Source organism: Trichosurus vulpecula, chromosome 1, assembly GCF_011100635.1.
Source record: "Trichosurus vulpecula isolate mTriVul1 chromosome 1, mTriVul1.pri, whole genome shotgun sequence".
In the NCBI taxonomy this organism is placed as follows: domain Eukaryota; kingdom Metazoa; phylum Chordata; class Mammalia; order Diprotodontia; family Phalangeridae; genus Trichosurus; species Trichosurus vulpecula.
Window position 1 is genome coordinate 338,779,599 of NC_050573.1, and position 25,438 is coordinate 338,805,036.

The window sequence follows — 25,438 nt, forward strand, 5'->3', positions numbered from 1 at the left end:
GTCCTCTGTCTGTGGAAAAGGGTATACCAGCAAGTTGTTCCCCTTTTTTATCATTAAAAAGCCTTAGTTGGTGGGAAGGTAAGGAAGGCCCAAAGACCTATTCCTTTCATTAAATGATTAGGGTCAACTGTGGACCACAGACAATAAACTTTTTTAGTAAGTTTTTATGTTTTCTTTTAATCTTAAATTCAAAATAAGAAAGAAAAAATGCCATGTATACAGCAGAACATGAGAGGATTCAATACAAAACTAAATTTCCATTTCAAGAAAACCTATATAATAAATATTTCACATTGTTTTCAAAGTTGTCCAGCTTTTCTTTGCTTCCTTGTAGGTTTTCTTTTGTTCTCTGCTGTGTACTTTTTACTTCATTTTTTCCCCTGCCACCCCCCAAAGAAGGCTACAATTCAGCATGGATATATACATACACATGTGTGTGTGAATGGATACTTATCTATATATATCTATATCTGTGCTTAATACATATTATATACACACATAATGTATACAATGCTTAATACATATATACATACATATGTATGTATGCTTAATGCTCATTGCATATCTATACATATACATAGATATCTATAAACACACATTCATATATAAACTCATACACACACATACATATATATGTGTATATATACATATATAATACCATACTATGCTTATTTCCACTTGTCATCTGTTTCTCTGAAGGTGGATAGCATCTTTCTTCATAAGTCAAAAAGTTTTTCCATGTTTTTCTAAATTAATCAACTCATCATTTCATATACCACAACAATATTCCAACCCTATCACATTCTGTCTGAGAGCTTATCTATGAAAATAATTTCCCAATTTTCTGCATTCCTTCCATTTTTGGCTACATAGGCTTTATTTATTTAAGAAAATTTTATTTTAAAATAATCTAAATTATCTATTTTCACTTCAGCAATGCTCTCACCTTATAATGTAGTTTAAGGTCTGATACTACTGAATCTGTTTGCTTTACATCTTTTTAACCTGGTTTCTTTGAAGTTCTTGACCCTTTGTTCTTTCAAATGAACTTTTTCTAACTCACTAAGATAATTTTTAGTAATTTAATTGGGATGGCATTACATAAGTAGTTTAGGTAAATTTGTTATTTTTAAAAATTATATTGGCTTTACCTACCCATGAATAATAAATATTACTTTATTTATTTAGATAAGAGTTTATTTGTATAAAAAGTGTTTATGTTTATGTTCATGTAGTTCCTGTGTCTGTTTTGGAAGGTATAGTCTCGGATATTTTATGCTCTTTAGTTATTTTAAATGGTCTAAAACGATATTGAATAATACTGTTGATGCATAGTGTAGTTTCCCTCTTTTTCTCTTTTGATTAAATCTATTTTTGCTTTAACTTTGCCTGAGATCATGATTACTATCCCTGCTTTTTTTACATAATAAATTCTGCTCCTGACCTTTATTTTATCTTTGTGTGCATCTCTCATTTTTATAGAATTTCCTGAAAGCAACATATTGTTGAATTCAAAATTTGTAATCTGCCATCAGTTTCTATTTTCTGGGCAAATTCATCCCATTCACATTCTAAGCTATAATTACTTACGCCCATTTTACTTCTCACTACCTTAGCCTCCTTTTCCTTAATCTCCCCTCCCTCCCCCCACTCCGCAAGACTCCCTCCCTTATCTTCTCCCTATCCCCTATCCCCTGGCCCTCTCATTTCTTTCTGAATTTAGAAGACTTTTATACCCTTCTAGATATATATATTGTTCTCTCCTTAACCCATTCCCAATGAGAGTAAGGTTTCAGCACTATCCTCCCTCCCCCCTACTAGCTTCTTCTGTATCAGTTTTTCCTTTTATGTCTCATTCGCATGATATAGTTGCTCCTTTTTATCTCTCTTTACAATTTCATTTTTTTAGAAACAGCCCCTCATATTCCACTCAGCCTGGCTTTCTTTCAAACTACCCAAATAAAAATAAATCATAAGAGAACTGTTAATATTTTCATATATAAGAAGTAAATAATTTGACCTTATTGAGTCTCTTATAATTGGGCCTTAATGTTTACCTTATATTTCTCCTGGATCTTATACATCAAAATTTCCCTTAAGTTCTTCTGTTTTGTCACAAATACCTGGAAGTGTTTCAGTGTATTAAATGCTCATTTTTTGTTCATTCTGGATTTTACTTAACTTTGATGAATAAGTTACCCTTGGTTGTAACCGCAGGTCTTTTGCCCTAAGAAATATAATATCCCAAGACCTAAGTCCTTCAATGTAGTAGCTGCTAGTTTTGTGTAATCCTTATTATTGTAGCTCCATGATATTTAATTTTTTTTCTTGTTGCTTCCAATATTTTCTCCTGACCTTGGAAGCTTTGAAACTTAGCTGTGATAATCCTGTAAGTTTTCCTTCTGGGATCTCTTTAAGGTGGTAAGCATTGTTTTTTTTTTCTATTTTTACTTTGCCTTCTTGTTCTAGAATTTCAGGGAAATTTTCCTTGATAATTTCTTGTAAAATTGTATCAAGATTCTTCTTGTTTATTGAAACTTTCAGGTAGTCCAACTATTCTTATGTTATTTCTCCTCCATCTGTTCTCCAGATCAGTTGTTTTTCTGATGAGATGTTTCACATTCTCTTCTATTTTTTTCATTCTTTTGATTTTGTTTTATTATTTTTGGTGATTTAGAATGTTGTTAGCTTCCCTTTGCCCTATTCTAGCTTTCAAGGAATTACTTTCTTCTGTAAGTTTTTGATCCTCTATTTCCACTTGGTTGACTTTCTTTTCATAATTTTCTTGATTTTATTGGATTGCTCTTATATTTTTTTCTAATTTTTCCTTGATATCTCTTATTGGATTTTTAAAGTCCTTTTTCAGTTCTTCCAAGAATTCTTTTTGTGCCTGGCATCATTTCATATTTCTCATTGAAAATGTCATGGCTTTGTTAGCTCCATTATCTTTCTATGAATAGGAACCCAGATCTTCTCTATCTCCATAGTAGCAATCAATGTTTGGATTCTTTCTCCTTTGCTTACTCATTTTTATTTTTTTGTTTCATTTTGTTTTTAACAGGCATTATTATAGTCAAATTCTAGTCTCCAGGTATGGAAAATGATGCCTGAAGCCTCAGCTCCTTCTTACTGTTATTTTTTGAGATCTGTCCTGGGGTTCAACCATGGGCTTTCCTCTCTACTCCTAAGCCATGGCTAGAGTCTCGCATCATGCTGTCCTGCAAATGATCTTGCTCCCTGTGGTCCCTCAGGTGGCTGCAAACTACCTGTTCTCCTGCAAATACCCACAGCCAGCAGGGTCCCTGCCCCTCTGTTACTGCTCTCACTAGGTGTATGCTAGCTCCTTTTCCCCCAGCAACAGCAGCAACACCACAGCCTAGAACATATCTGGTTAGCACAGATATGCTTGTTGTCCCCTCCACAGTATAAGATCCTTCAATCTTCTCCTACTCAGCCATCAGACCCCTACACGGTCTGAGAGATGAAAGTTTGTAAGGATGAGGGGCCTCCCAACCCTAGCTTCCCCCCCAGGGCTTGTTGTTTGTCGATTCCACAGATGGAGATGTTTGCACTTCACTGGAGGTCAGGTATTTCCTGGGGTCTTCTCAAATTGTCTTTGGAGAACAACTGCTTTACCCAGACTTTTGTTTATTTCTGATGCTCTATACTCCCTCTGAGGCAATGTTCTGTCTTTTTCTGTGGAGGAAATTTGGAGAGCTGGAAGTTTTCTGACCTACTCCACTGTCTTCCTAGAATTATCTCCAAAAATGAACTTATTGCCAAAAAGTTATACATTTTTACACTCATATAGCCAGAGTATTTATATTTTGGCTATTAAGGATTCTAGATAGTTTGACCAAGGTTTTAAGAGTCCACAACTCTTATTAATCCAGTTTCCTCTTCCCCCTTGAAAGTGCTTTCTTAAAGATGTGTGCTGCTTAGGGGAGACCTGTAAAGGCCTACACTGTTTCTTTGTACTGTGGTGTTCAATATGAGAAGCAGACAGAAGCAGTTTCTTTTGTGTGAGTGTGTGTGTGTGTGTCCCCAGAGGGCAGATCTAGGACTACTAATGTGTGGTAGCTAGAGGGAAGCAAACCAGCTCATTACAAATAAAAACTTCCTAATAATTACAATTGTCCCAAAATGGAGTGGGCTGCCTTAATAGATAATGAGTTCCCTTTTATTACATATATACAAGCAGATGCTGGATGAACATTTATCATGGATATTGTAGAGGGAATTTATGTCTTAGAAGGCCTAGACTAGGTGACTTCTTCAGGGCTTTCTAAATTTAAGACTCTATGATTATAATAATATGCCTTATCTTTGACAATAAGGTTCTTCCTTTTCCATTTATATGTAAAATTAATGAATTCGCTAATGTACTCTGATTTGACATAGCATATTCAGATAAAACAGATCTTCTAGAAATTTGATTTTTTAGCTTCTAATTTAGTCTGTTCATATACAGAAGTTCCCAGAATATTATCAAAAGAGATAATACCCAGCAATTCAATTTGATTTAGACAAAGGTGAGGTGTCTTGTGTTATTTTCAGTTGGAGAAAACTATCGTTACCGTAGTGGACAGCCTGTACACTCTTGATATATGGAAATGAGAATTGGTTCTTAAAGGTTACTTACTCTTTGTTGGAGAAGTTTTTGTTTTTTTAAAGTAGACAATTGAAAAGGGCAGTGAAATAAACCAAGTTTAAATGTTCTTTTCGCTAGGTCTATCAGGAGTCCAATTACAAGCAAGAGAATTGCTAATATTATTGAACACATGACCTATGAGGTTTATAAATGTGCCGCCCGAGGGTTGTATGAAGAGCACAAGTTCTTGTTCACCTTGCTGCTTACTCTGAAGATTGATATACAGAGAAACAGAATAAAACATGAAGAGTTTCTCACCCTTATTAAAGGTCAATGCAACAATTACATACTGGGAGTAGTGGGGATTATTGTGAATGTCCTTGAATCTCTCTCTTCCTCACATAATTTCCTCTTGTTTTTAATTTAAAATTTAATGCAATGCAACTTGAGGTGAGTAAAATTGAATTATCGGATAGTATTCCATTTTAATTATGTCAGAATCCTCTGGGAAAATAAATATTTACTTTTTCATTTAAAAATTATCAGAGATGTTTGTTATCTTAGACTTTTGAACACATCTTTTATTTTTATTTTGAAGTGGTTATCATTTGCATTTTTATAGTTAAAAAGTAAACTCACAAACAGATGCATTGCTGAATTCTCCAGAGGGGGAATCTCTGATTTTCCTTTTGGGGGGCAGTTTCAGAATTATATTTGAATACCATAGGATCAGTATTATAGTCTTAAAGCTAAAAGGGATTTGAGTCGGCATCCAGCTGAAGCCTCTCATTGTATACATGTGGAAACCAAGGTCCAGAGGAGTTAAGTAACACTCTCCAGGTCATAGAAGTAGTTAACTACATCTTCCAATCTACATCTTCCTACTCTAATCTCAGTGCTTTCTTCCCCTACCACATGACCCTTTAAAAAGTCTTCTAAGTGATGCACTGCATAGATTGCTGGACTTTGATTCAGGAAGACCTGACTGCTAATCCTTAAATGTTCACTATCCATGTGACCCTGAACAAGTCCCTTAACCTCTCTCCCTCAGTTTTCCCTTCTATAAAATGAGGATTGTTCTGAGAATAAGATGAAATAATGCATGTAAAATGCTTTGCAAACCTTAAAGCACTATATAAATGCTATCACCACCACCACCACCACCACCACCATCATTATCATGATCATCATTTTTAGAGCCCTTAAAGCCATTTGAAAATAAAGTGTCTTAAATTCTCCATAGCTTTTATTCCAAAATGTGTATTTTCTGGGAGGAGTATCGTGAGAGTCTAAAGTGTCTTTGAAGTAGCAGGAAATAGTTGGAGAATTAGCAGAGTGAAATAATTTTCAATTATTATGAGAATTAGACTGTATATTATCATGAATTTTCATTTTCTTTATTGTTTGCCCATTAGCAGTTCCTCTAGGTAGGTGTGCTGTAATCCAAGTAGAGGAAAGATTGAAGTATGGGCTTTGTAGTTTTTTTTTTTTAAATAAATATACTCATATCAGTTCAAGCTAAGTTCCAGCAGATTAGATGAACATTGCTAGACTTTTGGAGTCCATATTGAATGACTGAGATAAAGGAGTACAAAGAAGTTCAAAATGTATTAAAGAAATGGCTGATTTTTGGGATAACATTCAGCACCTTTTTCTGAACATTTGCAGTTTTTTTCCCCTCTAGCACCTTGGTTATCACCTGATTATTTTCTTTTTGTGAAGAAGGGGAGAGTTGCCATGGCAATTGGTTGGAAATTTATTTAACTAGCTATCATATTTTTAAGTACTGCCTTAAATTGTAACAATTTATTTTGTTAGCATACAAAAGCTCTTTATTGAACTGTTTTAAAACCTCAGAAATACATTTGATTCTGTGGAATATATTGAAGTAAATCTGGAAAAAAGGCAATGATTTGATAACATTCTATCTGGATAAAATAGGCATTTACTCAATAAATGTCTTGAGTATAAACTTGCCACATATTTTTTAGTGCTTCTTAATAATCACAAAATCAGTCTCAGAGTCGGAAGGAACCTCAAAGAAATCTAGATTAGTCTATATCTGACCAGGTTTCTCCTCTACCATACCCTCAGTAAGACCTATCTTCTTCATAAAGACCTCCAATGAGGCAGAGAACTCTCTCTGGAGACAGGCCATTCTACTCTTGGATAATTCTAGTCATCAACAGATTTTTTTCTTATATAAAGCTTATCATGAACACTTCCCTCCCTACTTCATACCACCAAGTTTTCCCTTCTTAGTTCTTTGAACTGACCCTTACATGGCATATTCTGCTATTCGATGACCAGTCTGTTTATCATATCAAAGAAACTTAAAGTTGGAATGACCTCAAAGGCTATCTAGTCTAATTTTTCATAGAACATAGCAGGTATGTGTTCATCCAACCTTTGCCTGAAGAACTATAGTGAGAGAAAAACTATAGTCTCCTAAGAGGGCCCATTCTATGTTGGGATAGTTTTAAGTGTTAGAAAGTTTTTCCTTTCATTCATCTTAAAGCTGCATCTCTTCAGCGTAAACCTCTTACTCCAAGTTCTGTGCTTTGGGCCAAACAAAACAAGGATGAAATCACCACTAAGACAACCTCTCAGCTGCTCTGTTTTTGGGAGAGAGCTGTAAATAATTGAAGCTCCCCATTGCTAAAATATTATGTGGTCATATCTTGATTGTGCCATTTTCTAAACTCCTTGTCTCATTTTTTTTTATTTAGGTGGTCTATAACATATCCTATAATATATTATCTCTTCTTTTTTTCTTCCATTGATCTTCATGAAAATATTCCTGCCATTCCTCTTTCTCACCTTGGAGTGTATATCTTCTCACAAGAGCATATCTACTTAATACATAAAGCTACGACAACATTCTACCTTACTATCTATTCAAAGTATTCCTTTCCAGATTCATAATCTAGTCAGAATTCTTATTCCATCAAGTGTCAGAGATACTTGCAAGGTCAATTTTGCATTTATCTCTGGGATATCTAGTTTGCTAGGCCTGTTTCCCATAATTTTTCCCTATGTATACATCATAAAAAGTGATAGATTTTATTTCTGGATATATTCTTGCGTATTGTCATCTCTTTTGCTATTCTACTTTCTTCACTGCATATACTAACCTCTGAGATACCCACCTCACTTTTTTTTTTCTTTTTGATAAAAAATCTTTAGTTTTTCATCATGAAATACATCTCATGGGAAATTAAGGAAGTTAACCTTAGTTTTAGTGTATAGATTTCATTATTTATAATTAAATTATGTTTTCAATTATTGAACTTTTTTTTCTCCTTTCTTTTCCCTTTCCAGAAAAATAGGAAAAGAAAACCCTTATGAAACTATACATAACCAAGAAATATACATTCCAATAGTGGCTCTGCCTGAAAATGCATCTCATTAGTCTACCACTTCTCTTTCAGGAGATGCGTAGCAGCCTAGTATGGATTATTGTCCTAGTTCTGCTCTTTTCACTCTGTATCAATTTAAACAAGTCTTCTGAAGCTTTTCTGAAGCCATTTCTTTTATCATTTTTATAAGACAGTATAGTATTACATGACATTCATATGTCATAATTTGTTCAGCCATTTCCCATTTGAAATGAAATCCCTTAATAGGCAGATATAAAAGAGCTGCTATGAATAGTTTTGCCCATAAAGGAACTTTTCCTCTTTCTTTGATCTCTTTCAGACACAGGTCTAGTAGCTGGCATCTCTTGGTCAAATATTAAGGAGTTTAGTAGCTTTGGGGGCATAGTGACAAATTACTTTCCCAGAATTCCTGGACCAATTCACAGCTTTTGTATGCTATTTCCCCCTTCATTCCCTTTCATTTTAATAGCCTTTTTGATTAGATCCAAAGGCTATAGCAAATTTATTTTTACTGGCTCTTGTTAATTACATTCTATACCTGACTGGGAGCATTCTCTTCCTCTATTTTAAGCAGTATAATCCAGAATTACAAATCTCATTTTCAGATATTTTGTTAGCCTGTTTTTACCTATCAGTCTTGACTTCTCCTGAATCCTTACTGACAATCTGCAATAATGATGAAAATGCCACCTGCGTCCCTAAGGTCTGCAGTTTTCTTTCTTTTGCTCTGAATTTCATAATCCTTACAAGTATTCTCTAGATTCTTTCTGGTGTAGGTATCATATGAGCCCACATGAATTGCCAGAAATGGGTAGTGATCATTGACATATATGGTAAGGTTTTCTATCATGGCATAGAGATAACCTGGGACAGGGCAGGCTTCTGTGTTGTTTATGTCAGGCTAACAAATAACTGAGCAGGGAGTCACTGATTACTACTACTCATGTATTTTGACTCTGACAATTACTGACAAAAACCATTCACCTGAGAATTTTGTTCAGTACTTTTTTGGAGATCAAGAAGCTACTTCTTCTTTAGATGACATATTCTATAGAATTTGCACCTTAGGAGAAGAGGTGGATTTTAATAGATGGAGATGTAAAGAAAGTATATTTGAGGAATAAAGGACGGTCTGTAAAAATCCACAGAAATAAGAAATGACAGTAGGAAATAAGGGAACAACTAATGTAGTGTTTGGCTGGAAGAAAGAGTGAATGAAGCATAACATAATGCTGGATAGATGGGCAAGAGCCAGATTGCTAATGGCCTTAAATATCAGGCTAAGCAATTTATTTTTTGTCCTGTAAGTTTTAGTGAATCATTGAAAGTGAGCAGGGGTTAAACCTGGTCAAACCTGAGCATTAGGAAGTTTAATTTCAAATTTGTATGAAGGATGAACTGGAGAGGATAGAAATAGCAGGCAGAAGAAAAATAGCTTGGAAGCTCTTAAAGGGGAGAGGGGAGGGGGGGAAGAGAGAGAGAGAGAGAGAGAGAGAGAGACTCTATAAGGATGGGTGATATTGATAGTGTGGTAGAGTGGTGATGTTGTTCAGTTACTTTCGTTTGTCAGACACTTTGTGACCACATTTGGATTTTTTTTTGGCACAGATACTGGAGCTGTTTGTTATTTCCTTCTCTAGATCATTTTATAGATGAGAAAACTGAAGCAAACATTTTGCCAGCTAGGTGGCACAGTGGATAGAGCGCTGGTCTTAGAGTCAAGAAGACTCATCTTCCTGAGTTCAAATCTGGCCTGAGACACTCACTAGCTATGTGACCCTAGGCAAGTCATTTAACTCTGTTTGCCTCAGTTTCTTCATCTGTAAAATAAGCTGAGGAAGGAAATGTCAAACTACTCCAGTATTTTCCCAAGAAAACTCCAAATGGGGTCGCAAAGAGTCAGACAGGACTGAAAACAACTAAACAACAAAAGCAACAATAGATTGATGATAATAGTATCAGGATGGAAATGATAGAATTGGCATCTGATTGGAGAGTGAGGTAGAGAGAAGGGTCAAAGATGATGCCAAAGTTTTGAATTTGGATGACCAGGAAAATGGTGCAGTCACCAATGGAAAGAAGTAAGTTGGTAGGAGGTGCAGGTTTTCGGAAGAAGATAATTAGTTTAATTTTGGACACATTAAGTTTTTGGTACCAGTGGGACATCTGAGTAGAACTCATAGCAGTGGAAAATAGACTCAAACTAAGAAGAGAAATCAGAGCTGAATATATAGATTTACAATTCATCTACATAGAAGGGGTAATTGAAGTCATAGGAAAGGATGAAATTGTCAACATCAGTCAACAAGCATTTATTAAGCACTTATGTTTTAAGCATTGTTCTAAGTGCAGAGGATACAAAGAGTGGGGAAATATTTACTTTCAGGGATATTGCATGAATGGAGGAGACAACAGGGGAACAGCTATGTGCCTGTGTATAAACAAAATATTTATAGAGTAAATAGAAGATAACCTGAGAGTAGGTTGGAGGGAAAAGGAAGAGGCCTGCTGCAGAAGATGGAGATTTGACCTGAATCTTAGTGAAAGCTAGGCAAGCTAAGAGGAGTACTTTGGGAGGTAGAGTATTCCAAGCATGAGGGGCAGCTGGTACAAATGCACAGAGTTTGGGATTGGGGTGTTAGATAAGAAGAACAACAAAGTAGGCTAATATAGCTTGGTCACAGAATGCATAGAGGGGAGTAAACTGTATATAAGAAGAATGAAAAGGTTGAAAGAGAGAAATCTACTGACTACATATGTTCCTAAAGTCTGGACACATAGGCAATATTGCATATTTTTAAGAAATGAAATGAATGAAATTTTCAACAACACTTTAATTGGAGTATTAATAAATAACATCTTCAATATGATTTCCATCATTTGTGATGCAAAGTTTGATGCACTTTGAAAGATTCATGTGAACTCGATGCAATAACTCCACATTGCCGTCAATTTTAGCACATTCACTCTTTATGCGTTCAATCAAGTGTGATTTTCATTGAGTACACCTTCTCCTTTAGCATACCCCAGAAAAAGAAGTCAAGGGGGCTAAGGTCTGTTAATATTCCAATTAAATAAAATGTTATTGAAAATTTCATTTATTTCATTTTTTGAAAATATGCATTTTTGCCCACATGTCGAGACTTTAGGGACACCCTGTATAGTAATTTAAAACTTACATCTATACTAGTTATTATTTCATTCATGTCTCAATACTCTTTGGTAGCAATGGATATTATACCCTTTTTATAGATGAAGAAAATGGGAGAGGCTAAATAACTTGTTCGAAGTTATACATCTAGAAAACGTATGAGGTAGGATTTGAACTGAGGACTTCTTGATATGTACTAAATTCGACACTCCTCCATGGTGCCTCTGAAAGTGTAAAGAAAGGACAAGAGGGTCAATGACAGAGTTTCAGGGAAGACATAAAGTTAGTAGATGGATGGAGGAAGATGAACCAACAAGGAAAGGTTTGAATGGTAAGAAGAGGACTAGGATAGAGCAACGGTTCTGAATGTGAAAAAGAAAAGTATTTCTAAAAAGAGAGGGTGATCAACAGAGTACATTTTGCAGAAAGTTTAAGCATGGGTAGGCTGAAAAATGAAGCATTTTGATTAGGATGTCAGGGAATTCTAATGCTTTGACTGACTAACTATTTCTTTGAAGGCTGGTGTTTCCCTTTAGTAAGTCAGTTTCCATACTTGGATTGCGACTTGTACAATGAACAAAAGACAATTTATTTCAGAGATATGAAGAGTTCAGTTATACTATGAATAGAAATTTTGGAGCAATGTCTATGCTTATTGAAAAAATCTACTTGTACTGAAAGAACATATGTGATAAACTTAGTCAACATGCGGGGAAGGGAAGTAAAATAGTTCACTGAATTTTGGAACAGGATCTTTATAAATGGGGTCCCTCACCCACACAGAGCATCACTGACAAATCTGATAAATGTTTTTTCTTTAAATCTGCTGCTTGTGTTAACACTGGAAAATTCTTCCTTTCGGGATTGAATCAAAACCCTCCAATACTGTAATTGTACTTACAACCCTATTGTTAAGAGTAAATTTAAGTTTGTATTTATGAAATTCTAAACTATGAAATATTAACAGAAGGAGATTGTAGAATATTTTCTGAATTTCTTAAGTATAGAAAAAGAAAGTTTTACACTATTGTTTATTCAATTTTATAGGTGGTGCTTCGTTGGATCTTAAAGCTTGTCCTCCTAAACCATCTAAATGGATCCTGGATATGACATGGTTGAATTTGGTGGAACTTAGTAAACTTAGACAATTTTCAGATGTCCTTGATCAAGTAGGTAACATACTTAATTAACTTTATAATAACATGATATTGAGCACTGATATTTAAAGTACACTGATCATCCATTGATTGCTACAGTGTTCAGGGAGAAGGAGAAATTTCCTATCATCACCTTTATTTTCACATGTATACAACCTTTTCCTTTCAGTCAACTAACCACTACTCTATTTTTACCACTCTGATGTGGTGAGGAACTGCTCAGCTGGGCCATTTGAGGTTTCTAAGTAGAAAAGTTGATAGACGAAGATATAAAAAGACATCCTGTATGTTATGGATCAATGTAGTAAAATGTTAGCATTTTCATTCCCTTTAAATTCCTGCAGTTTTTTTTTGCTGGATTGATTCAACAAAAAGACTTAAAAATTAACCAAAAATCACAATCTTGTTTAAGACTTGCTTGTCTCTTCTTGTGGCAGAGTTGAACTCTTGTTAAAGCTAGATAAATACGGGTGGATAAATCCATTTTACATACTTTTGTTAAATAATTAAGTCTAGTTTACAATCTAGAGTTTGAACAAAATCAACAAATGTGCTCAAAATAATTGCTATTGGTCAGAGTGAAGACCAAGATGCAAAGCAACCTGATTCCTAGGATTCTTATCTAAATATATTTCTCTTTTCTATCCAAAGGAAAAAAAAACACCAAAGCCAAAATAAAAACAAAAAGGGGGGGTCCCCAAACATAAGTCTTTTACTTTTTTTATTTTTTATTTTTAGTTTACAACACTCAGTTCCACAATTTTTTGAGTTCCACATTTTCTCTTCTTCCCCTTTCTGTATCCCTCCAACCAAGATGGCATGTAATCCAATATAGCTTTTACATATACCCTCACATTAAACTTATTTTCACAATAGTCAAGTTGTAAAGAAGAATTATAACCACTGGCATGTACCATGAGAAAGAAGAAATTCCCCCCCCCCCAAAAAAAAAGAGAGAGCAAATAGTTTGCTTCAATCCACATTCAGAATCCATAATTCTTTCTCTGGATGTCGATAGCTTTTTCCATCATGAGTCTTTTGGAACTGTCTTAGAACCTTGCATTGCTGAGAAGAGTCAAATCTATCAAAGTTAGTCATCACAGATACTGTGTGTCTGTAATCCTGGTTCTGCTGCCCTCACTCATCATCAGATCATATAATTCTTTCCAGGTCATTATGAAGTCCATCTGCTTCTCATTTCTTATAGCACAGTAATATTCTTTTACATTCATATATCACATCTTCTTTAGCCATTCCCCAATGGACAGGCATTCCCTTGATTTCCAATTCTTTGCCACCACAAAAAAAGCTGTTATAAATATTTTTGTACATATGGTTCCTTTTCCCATTTATATGATCTCTTTAGGATACAGCCCTAGAAGTGGTATTGCTGAGTCAAAGTCTTTTACTTCTAATAGACTTAATACATCCAAATGCAGAACATCACTTTATTTGTAACTTGATAATCTTCACCTATAACTGAAATATTTGATGAATTTACGGAGTTATTGAAATTGCACTTCTTATCAATATCATTTAGAGAATTTGATTCCACAACCTGGTGATCGTATGGCTATTTATCTTCCTGACCTTTCTCAGAAGTGCTATTTAAGGCATTTCATGTACAGCTTATTTCAGGCTCTCCTTGTATATGCAGTTTGGGATGAAGCCCCTTAATGATGCCTCCTCCCCAAACCAAATTTTCCCAGGCACAAGCCAGGAAGACCAAATCATTATAGTTCACAGCAACAAAGGAATAGCTTCTTATAAAGAAACCCTCCATAAAACATAAATTGGAAGTTTACCAGCAGGGTAAGCCGTACACAGGACACGCATACTCCACAATTTCTACATATCAGTTAGAAGCAGAACCATCAGAAAGATTTCTTCTGGAGCCAACTAATTTGATATTTTTTTAGCTCTCACTTCAGAAGACTCACCAGTCTCAGATAGAGGGAAGTATTCATCCCTTTCTGCCTTCCATAGCTGCTAAAGCCATCATCTGCTTTTTTTTTTTTGTTTTTAACACTCAATAGTACAACACACAGCCAACTCCACACATTAGTGACCTGTTGTTGGTTATAGGACCATGTTAACCAAGAGGGGATAGGCACTATGTGTGAGTATGGTGGGCATTTTGCTACCATATTAATATTTTTCTTCCATGTAACTTTTTGTTTTTCCTTTTGAATTCTTATCATTTCTGCTTCAAGTAAGTTGAAAGCTGCATTTCCCAGAAGCAGATTTCACAGTTATGAGAGACTGCCTAGTTGAAGGCCTTGTTGTTCCCTTGGTTATGTTACCAACACCTAACATAACACAAGATTTAATTAATTTAATAGGTCCTGACTTTTTCCAAGAGTTTAAATAAATGTTATTGAATGGGAACAAATATAGAAAAATCAGAAGTTTTTATATGAAAAGAGAGTAACTGAGCTTCAAAACTCTGTCAAGCTTGCCTCCAACTACCAACGCTGTGGTTTTCCTTATGCACCCCACAGTCTCTGCCTTTTTTTCCTTTTTGGCATTCATTTTTGAATGCCCTGCACTCATTAGTCATCTTGGTTTTGCATCTAAAACATGCTTTACTTGTAATGAATTTGCCCTCATTTGTCTCATTTATCTTCTTCCTGTAATTCAGTTATTTAGAGTTTTCAGGGACATCAGAGGTCAACCCAATCCTCTTATTTTATGGATGAGAGAACTGAGGTTTGAAGAGGTTAAATAACTTGCCCAAGACAACATAGCTAGTGAATGTTGAAAGTAGGAATTGAATTTCCATCTTGCTAACTACAGTTCAGTGTTCTAGCCTCTATTTCATGCTGTCTCACTCTTTGCTGTTTGGAGAAATAGTCATTTTTTTCCTCATCTCAACTTGTCTAAACATGTATATACTAAGATTTTCCTTTTACTCCAATACTGAGTAAAGGCATTTACCCTTTGAATTTATGTCTTTTTGTATACGTTATGTATTTCTTCACTCCATCTTCAGTTGTCTGCCATGTGGATTTTCCTGACTTGGACTGTTAGAGGCCAAAGGATATGGAGAGTATTTGTTGGCTCTTTGTACACTGTTTAAACATATGAACATTCTGACAATCCTATTTCAGTCAGTAGCATTTATTAATCACCTACCATGTGCCAGATACTGTCCTGAGTGCTGAGAATACAAAGAAAGACAAAAGACAGACCCCACTCTCAATGAACTCACAATCCAAAGGGGGAGACAACAGGCAGACAACTATGTATAAACAAGATATATACAGGATCAATTGGAAATAATCAACAGAGGGAAGGCACCAGGATTAAGGATGTGTAGAAAAAAAGCTTCATGTAATAAGATGGGGCTGTAGCTGGGACTTGAAGGAAAACAGGGAATCCAGGAGCTTAAAGTGAGGAGGGAAAGCATTGCAGACACAGACCACCTGAAAATGACTGGATTTTGGAGACAGAATGTCTTGTGCAAGGAACAGCATGTAGGTCAGTGTCCTTGGATCACATTATATGTGGGTGTAAAATATAAAAATACTGGAAAGGTAGAATGCAGCCAGGTTATAAATGACTTTGAAAGCACATTGGAGGATTTTATATTTGATCTTGGTGATGATGGGGAGCCACTGGAGTTTGTTAAATAGGGAAGGATGTGATATAGTCATACTTGTACTTTAGAAAAATCAATTTGACAGCTGAATGGAGGATGGACAAGTGGGGAAAGATTTAAGGGAGGAAGATCAATCAATAGGATATAATAATATTCACACATATAATAATGAAGGCCTCTATGACGAAGGTAGTAACAATGTCGGGAGAGAAGGGAACATATACAAGAGATGTCATGAAGGTAAAATCTTTAGGTCTTCAAAATAGATTGGATATAGGGAGTAAGAGAGAATGAAGAATTATGGATGACAGGTTGCAAGCCTGGGTGACTGGGAGGATGTTGATAATCTTCATAGTATTAGAGAAGTTAGGAAGAGGAAATAGTATCAGAGAAATGTAATGAGCTCAGTTTTGGGCGTTCAATTTAAGATATATATATATACACACATACATATACACATACATATACATATACATATATATATATATATCTATACATGAAAACCAATTTGAGATATATTGGAAAACCAATTTGAGATATCCTGTAGGCAGTTACAGATCTGAGAATGCAGGGTGGAAGAGAAGTTAAGGTTGGAAAAGGAGATCTAAGAAACATCAGCATAGAGATGATAATTGATTCCATGGAAACTAATGAGATCTCCAAACAAAATAGCAATAGAGCGAGAAGCAAAGAGGACTTGGGACACAGCTTGGTGGGGAAGAGAATACCATAATTGATAAACATGACCTGGATGAAGATAAAACAAAGGAAACTGAGGAGCAGTCAGACAGATAGAGGAGAACCAAGATCGAATAGTGTTAAGAAAACCTAAAGAGAGTATTAAGGAGAAGAGGGTGATTGATAGTGTCAGAAGCTGCAAAGGTGGTCAAGAAGAATGGGGATTGAGAAAAGGTGATTGGGTTTGGCAATTACAAGACCATGATAGGGAGAAGTGAATGATGAAGTCAGATGACAGACTTTAGATTATTAAGATAAGGGCAAAAGGAAAGAAAAGTAGAGCCAGCAATTGTAGACAACCTTCTGAATTATTTTACATAATAATGCATTTCTAACTTCCTTTTATTTGTGTTGTGCAAATGAGAATTCTTAAGGTTGGATTATGAAAATTATTTATCAGTTAATTTTATTCCCTATGAAGTGCATACTTTAAAAAAAAGCATGAGAAATGTGAGGATGAATACATAGAATTTGCCTTGTCATGTGTTAACACCGCTTGAATACGGTGTTAATCTTATTTGATTTTTAACTTTGCTCTCACTCTGTAACACTCAAATATAAAGTTTAATAAAAAAGGAAAAAAGAGGTCAAGTCCAAAAATTTTTAGGTGGCCCAGAATTTCTGCTGAAAAAAAAATTTGCAATGTACTATAGCCTGATTTTCATGTAGTATGACATAGTTTTTTTTTTTAATCTCTTGGTATTTTAAGATTTCAAGAAATGAGAAAATGTGGAAAAATTGGTTTGATAAGGAAAATCCTGAAGAGGAACCTGCTCCAAATGCTTACGATCAATCTCTTGACTGTTTTCGACGTCTCTTGCTTATTAGGTCCTGGTGTCCTGACAGAACCATTGCACAGGTAAATTATAGAATAAGAGTGTTTTAGAGAGGAGAGTTATCTTAGACATAATCTAGTTTAAACTCTTCATTTTGCAAATGAGGAAATTGAATGAGGAAAATGAATAGCTTTTAAAAATATAACTGCATCTCAAATTTAATAATATGTTTTATATGTTAATTTTAATGAGATCCTCACTCCCTCCAAGAATATTGTACTTGGAGTCAACAGGTCTAGACTCAAATCTTGCCTCTTCAATTTGTTACCTATGTAACCATATATTCTTATTGTCTTTAAAAAAGTCTGACTTCCTGTTCATATATTCTGTCAGTCATCAGTCAGTAATTATATATCAAGTGCCTAGTAAATGCCAGTCACTGTGCTATGTGTTGGGGTTATAAAGGCAAAAGATAATTCCTGCCCTCAAGTAGCTAACAGTCTGTTGAGGGGGGATGAAAGCATATATAAAAAAGAAGTAAAAAAGGGGGATGGAGGAAGGGATTGTACTCATGCTTGGGAAGGCCATGATGAAGAGCTGCAGCTAGTTGAGAAATGATGAGATGGCTACCCTGGATGCCTTCCTTAAATGAAGGATCTGTGAGGAGCTCTCTGATGTTTACCCTCCTCCCTCTCCAATCCTAAGAAGGAAGGGTGCCATTGGAAGGCATGCTGAGGAGGTCTGAGTTTCAAATTTTATGTGATCTTGTAGGAAGATGAGTTTCTGGAGACAGTGATGAAGTCCAGGAGAGCAGCCAGGTGGGATATGATGTTTTTCTTTCTGGCCACCCACCAACTAGCTCTTTTTTTCAGATGGATATATGCTTAAAGTACTACTTGATATTTGAATCATTTTGGTTATACTGATACTTCATACTTTTATGGATTTTGTCTAATGCTGAGCAATCCAGTATATATTGCTGCCTGCTAAGTGCCCCCTTTGGAAAGTGTGATTCTGGACTATTTAGAGTATTAAATAGCTGAGTAACAATTATTCATGTTTTAAAAATGACTCAAGTATGTTTTTGGTGGTATGAGCAGATTGTCAAATAAGCGCAAAGGATTTAAACGTAAGACCTAAATGCTTTCAAAACTTAAAAAAAAAATATTCAGGCTTGGGGACATCCTGTGTTATTCTACCGTGGTGATTATTTTTAGTGCTTTGAATATTCATTTTTCTAATAATATGAAGTTAATGAGTTGGTGAGTTGGATCACAGATTAGAAACATGACATAACATGTGGAGAGTTCTCTAAACCTTACAGCACTGTAAAAGTCATCTATTAAATTTTGGGCCTGAGTAAGCTACAAAGACCCTCAAGCCTACAGCTTTCACTTAGGAAAATTAGCATTCTGGGTGGCCAGAAAGTATCTTGGCCTGAAGGATTTTTAAATTTAATATGTTTGAATCAGTATATTAATGTTTTAAGAATCTTGCTTCATGAAATCTTTCTAAAGCCTCTAGACAAAAGACTTGAATTTATTTGCCTCTGAGAGGCTTGTTGGTTAATGCCTATACAAATGAATAATTAGAGGATTTCTTTAAATAAAGCACAGTGTAATAGTAATAAGCGCTTAGTAAGGCACACAGAGAGATCTGTTATTGGAATTCTGCAGAGAGCTTGTAACTGAGTTCCAAAGTACAATGGAACAGCCATCTCATAATCCAGAAGATCATTCCTCAATAAGGAAATAATATATTCTCTGCTACTTATTATCTCAGTGACCATGGAAGAGTCATTTCATTTTTCCAGGCCCAAATTTTTCTCATCTGTTACATGACAGGGTTGAACTTCATTAGATGATTTTGAAAGCCTCTTCCAGCTCTAAATACCCTGAGCCCCATGCTCTCAACATCCTAAATTCTTGTTTAGCTTTCATCTTATCATCATTTAGACCATATTTCCTAACATCCTCAGCATTATTATTATTTTGTCCAAATAAGTCCCAGCAAGCTTATCTTCCTCTGATCATCAAACTTGGATGGGGCCATTAGGGTACAAGCAGTGCTTTAATAGCAAACTGTCTTTGTTTCAAAATGTCAAAGTTTTTTTTTTAATTATAGCTCTATTACAATTTATCTGTGTTTAATTTGGACTTAAAACCTGGTTTCAGTGAAAACACTTCAGTCTCTCACCTCTACATATTAATTTTTCAGTTATACTGGAAAATTCACTGTTCTTGAAAGTTCAGTGCTAATTAAACAGGACATGTTTCCTATTGTATTATCTGAAAGGTGTGAGATAACAAACCTTATTCTTTATTAACCTTATATCTCACATTTTCTTGCTATTTCTGTGTAAACAAGCACCATTTTCATTTAATTTTTAATTTTTTGGAGGGGGCAAGGCAGGGCAATTGGGGTTAAGTGATTTGACCAAGGTCACACAGCTAGTAAGTGTGTCAAGTGCAAGATTTGAATTCAGTCCTCTTGATTCCAGGGCCAGTGCTCTACTCACTGAGCCATCTAGCTTTTTTTTCTATAAAATATCAATCCTGAAACTCATACAGTATGACATTCTACTATTTCATTTTTCAATAATGTCCTTGAGTTCAATGGAAGGTTTTTTTTTTTGCACTAAGCATAGCCATCATTGCTTCTAATAGATTTTTTAGCTTTTTTTTGAAAGATCATGATGAGTAGGCAGTCAACTCAGGTCAGAAGGATTTATTAGGTATCAAATATATATTAGGTACCAAATGTGTATGCATTTTATACTATTAAGACTGAATATTAGGGATATGTAGAAGAGGAAAAATTAAATTCAAAGCAGCAAAAGTCACTAGGCAAATGGGAAAAATAATGAGTGGAGGCATGGGAGAAAGGGAAGAAGAGAAGAAAACAAAAGTTGAGAAAGGCCAAAAATGATTACAGAGATGATGTTACTTTGAAGCCAAACAACACAGCTTTATTAGTGTTTATTAATATTAATGCTCCAGGCAAATTTCTAGGAAAATATAGTGTTTTACACAATACATGTATAAACTAAATGAACACTGAGTAATCAAATTCTCAAAGGGAATTGATTTGGAAAGTAAAGAATTCTAATATGAAAGCATGATCTTCACCACTTGAAACTCCTTAGACATAGAAAAGCTATTAAGAGATCTCTGGATAGGCATAGTGCCAGAAGGGTTAATAGGAAAAGCATAATTTATTTAAGTCAATGCTTATATTTGCTAAGCACAGTGCTTAGCATATAGTAAATGTTTAATATATGCTTTTTCATTCATTAGGTTATAGATATTGGAAAGAGAAATGGTGGAAGTCCATGGGAATTACTAGGTGGAATAATAATTGTTGTTAAATTCTAACTGGAACAATGAAGATTTCGTACATACACATATATGTATAAGTAACATACTACTGAGAGAAACAAAAAAAGATTTGCAAAGCTATGCTGCATTGTTACACACACACACAATCACTTTAAACATATTCCTGATAATGGAATTTTCCTTCAGAATATCATTCTCTATTTTGTTAACTTGTATTTTTCATTGTACTTTGCTTCCTATAGGCCCGTAAATATGTCGTGGACACTATGGGAGAAAAATATGCAGAAGGAGTTATTCTTGATTTGGAGAACACATGGGAAGAATCAGATCCACGAACTCCACTAATCTGTTTTCTGTCTATGGGCTCTGATCCTACTGATTCCATCATTGCTTTGGGAAAAAGATTGAAAATAGAAACACGCTATGTTTCTATGGGTCAAGGTCAAGAAATTCATGCTCGTAAGCTTTTACAACAGACCATGGCAAACGTAAGAAAACTTCAAAAACTAATTTGGTATTAGTTTTTATTTAAAACTGAGTAACTATAAATATGAAAGTGCACAAACTTTTATGATTTGTTAATGTTACTATTATGGACCTTAGAGGTCTATTTATCTCTATTTGAGCATCTTTGGAGGAGGCTCTAGGAGAAGCACTCTCAGTTCATTTTCAATGTTAGAATGAAATGAGGTACCTACAAGTCAGTGAATATTTAATAAGAAGTTTAATTTGCCATCACACAGCAAGATATGTAACAAGAAAACCTGGCAATTAGCTTCTCTGAACACCCTTCCCTGACCCACCTTCCATCTCCATATGCAAATACATCTAGTTTTCGGGGCAAGACATAGTGAAATGTAAGGTAACTTGTGTGGTCTTCAGACATCCATCAATTAGAACAGGCCCCAATTGCCTATGGCTGGGAATTTTTATACCTTTAGGTGATAAGGAAGCTTCACTGGGGAAATAAGGGATAGTGAGTTACTAGAGATAGCTTTTTATTCTTTTAAAGAATGCTGTTACTGTTCAGTCATTTCAGTTGGGTCTGACCCTTCCTGACCCCATTTGCAGTTTTCTTAGCAAAGATACTGGAGTGTTTTGCCATTTTTTCCAGCTCATTTTACAAATGAGGAAACTGAGGCAAACAGGGCTAAGTGACTTGCCTAGGGTCACATAGCTAGTAAGCATCTGAAAGCAATTTGAATTCAGGTCTTCTTGACTACATGCCCAGCATTCTATTCACTGTGCCACCTAACTGCCCTTTAGGTAATGTTAATCTCTCCTAAAGGAGGGAAAGAAGATGGCCATAGGCCGAGTCCATGTTTGAGTAGGGAGAAAGAAACTGCTATCAGTAGTACCCAAATGGGGGTACCTAATATTGTTATCCACCAATTAGTATTTTTACGTTTTATTCCTCCAGAAAAAACAACTGTTTCAAACACATGCTTTAAAATAGTTTACTATTTACAAATTGTCTATAATGGAAGTTAAGTATGTAGAACTGAAAATACCTTTTGTATGTTTGAACAGTGAAAAATCTCTATATTCTTTACCCAACACCTTGCTGAAGATCTTTCTATTACTTGACCTTTGGTAGTGTCAGTGCTATGCTGAATTGGGGGAAATTAAAATAAGCAATGTATATTCAATGAATCTTTTTCTGTAACTACAGAGATACTGATGTTATGTCCTTTTGGGCATAGATAAGAATCGCTGAATTTCAAAGGTGGAAGAACCTTCAGAGGTTACATAGACCAAATCATACCAGAATAAGAGTATCTTCTGTAATACCTCCAAGAAACGGTCATCCAGTCTTTGTCTGAAGACCTCTATTTAAAAAGAACCTACTCTAGAGATATCTCATTTAATTTCGAAATTCCTCTGAATATTAGGAAATTTTTCTCTGTATCAAGCTGATATCTACCTTCAACTTCCCTCCATTGTTTCCAGTTTTGTATCTGAGGGCAAGCAGGACAAGTTTAATTCCTTTTTCATATAAGAGCTTTTCAATTCTTTGAAGCTTTCTATCCCCAGAAATCTCTTTTTTTCTAGGCTAAAGATCCCGAGTTCCATCTATTGATTCTTACAGTGACCTGAGAAAAATTATCCTCAATTTCTTGCCCTTGCTTCTATCTTCAAAAAATAATTTCTTAAGGGTCTACAATTAAAAACCATTGGAATATGCTCTTAGGATACAAATATAAATCAGTATCTGCTTTCAAGGAGCTTCCTACTGGGGAGTATACAACATGAATACAGATAAACATGAGAGAACAGTCTTGGATGAACAGTGAGGCCGATAATAAGATTTCAAGGGGTTGAGAAGTAAGTGGGCCACAAGGAAGCGGAATCAGGGATTCTAGAATAGGGATTATTTTTTTTCTAGGATCTTGATAGAGAAGATAGATGTGGCATGATAGACTGCCATGAAGGAGAGTCAGTGGAAGTTTATTACTTTGGTGGAGACATGGATATATTAGTAGGGAGTCAATAGAAAGGGAGAGATTGAAGATAAGAGAGATGGAACAATCACTGGAGAAGGTTCTCAGAAAAAGTATGTGGGGGCTAGATTAAGGACATAAGTAGAGGGGTTAGATTTGGCAAGGAGAAAGGGTTCATCTTACTGAGTGACAATAGCAAAGAAATCAGTCAACCAACCAAACTTGCTATATGCCAGACACTGGGTTTAGCACTAGAGTACAAAGAAAGGCTAAAACCAAGCAAAACAAGCTAAAAAACAACCGAAGCCCAAACAGAAACACAAACAAAGCAAAACAAACAAAACCAGTCCCTGTCCTGAAGGAGCACATATTCTAATAAGAAAGACAACATACAACTAGTCTCTAGATACATTAAAGAGAAATACTGAGTAAATTTAATCTGAAATGGAAGGCCTTTAGTAATCATTAGGATTATGAAAGGCCCCTGACAGAGGGGATTTTTTTAGTTAAGTCTTAAAGGATCTAAGGCAACTGAAATGGAAAGTGGATAGATCATTCCAGGAATGAGGGATAGTCAATATAAAGGAACAGAGGTAGGAACTGGAGTATTGTGTTTGAAGGATTGTAAGTAAGTCAGCTTAGCTGGATGTTAGAGTGCATAGAAGGGAACACACGTAAAAAGAATGGAAAATCGGAAACAACAGGTTATGGGAAGATTTCAATGGCAGAGGGCTTCATGGGTGATCCTGAAAGAAACAAGAGGGTATGGGAGCTCATCAAAGAGGGAGATATGATCAGACCTATGGTTTAGTGACTGGATTTAAGAGGCAAAAGATGAGTGAAAGTATAGAGAGGTTTTTATCCATGGAATAGGGAAAATTATTTCATTAACAATAAATGGCTTCAATTTTTTTTCATTAAAGTAGTATGCAAAGTCATTTGTTGAGAGTCAAAGATTTGGTGGTAGCCATTATGAAGAGTTTTAATAGCGAATTAATTGGAGATGAAAAAGATCATTATGTAACAAGGCTCAGTTGAGTTAGGACAAGGAGACAAGGTGTTCAAAGGTAGTAGACAATATGTAGTCTAAATAGTTAATCAAGTAATCAACAGTTAAGGTCAAGACTGTGAAGAGAGGAAAAAAAACAGTGCATGGGTGTGGTCTGGGAAATAAACAGCAGCTTTGGAACAACTGACACAGGAAGAGATGAAAGAACAGGAGATTATGATTAAAAAGAAATTCAGAATTAAAGAACTTGGAGATGGCACAGTTACACATGATCAATGGTATAATTTGGTGGATGGTTGAAATATGAAAATTATTATTGATAAGGGTTAAATATATTCATTATGTCTTATTCACTAAACAGAGAAGGGTGATTTTAATATCTTTTAGCAATATTTCCTCCCAAAAATGATACTTAAGGTATTGACCTTAATTATCTTGAGAATTTATTGAAAGAGCACTGAAATCCACAACGATTCTAGGTGGGGGAGTTAGTCCCATACTTCAAATGAGAAATAACCAGCAATAAGGGTGCACCTGTTTAATTTGGGTATAAAGTGAGCACGTACCCTGTTGATTTGATCTCAGCCTCATGCAGCAAAATATGGAACTAAAATTGGAATCATAATCAAAGATATTTTTTAACCTTCCAGTTTTATATTTAGCTTTTAATTACAGATGAAATGAAATATCTCCTCATTATTGGCATGCTTGTGATTTGTCCCAATAATTAGTGTTTTTAATAGCGTCTGCATTGAAAGCGTTGTTATGGCATGGCAGAATCAGCCAATAAGTGGTAGAAACTCTGGTGCAGCAAGTCATCATTAGAGAAATTAAACATCTAAAATAGAGTGTGGCCATTTCAAAGGAGTAAAAGGATCTCAGGGTACCATGAGGTTATGTAGAAACTGGATAAGTTCTACAGAAGAAGAAATCAGGATTAAATGATTTGCCCAAGAGAAGAAAATAGTCAGACACTTTAGAGTTTAAGATGTATGCCCTTAGCATGAGTGAAATCTCCTACTAAGGTTGAGAGAGGACTCAACTCTATTTGAGATTTCTAACTTAGGATGTCACTGGATGATAATCTCTCACAAGACAAACGATGAGTAGGTTTTCAGGTTGTGTATGTATGTGTGTTATGTGTGTGTGTGTGTGTGCACGTGTGTGCATGCATATGCATATACACATACACACACCTATACCATTGCCCTTTATATCAACATAAGGCAATATATAGGACATTTATGTGGCTCAGT

The 25,438-nt window shown here is 35.3% G+C and overlaps 1 protein-coding gene across 1 annotated transcript in view; it reads left to right on the forward strand.

Annotated features, from left to right (window-relative positions):
• Nucleotides 1-25,438, forward strand: part of DNAH5 (dynein axonemal heavy chain 5) — a 314,391-nt gene that overhangs the window by 248,555 nt on the left and 40,398 nt on the right. The window contains exons 69-72 of the mRNA XM_036745231.1: nt 4,730-4,920; nt 12,170-12,291; nt 17,328-17,477; nt 20,975-21,220. Of these exons, the coding sequence (XP_036601126.1) occupies nt 4,730-4,920; nt 12,170-12,291; nt 17,328-17,477; nt 20,975-21,220 (709 nt within the window). The remainder of the gene's footprint in view (nt 1-4,729; nt 4,921-12,169; nt 12,292-17,327; nt 17,478-20,974; nt 21,221-25,438) is intronic.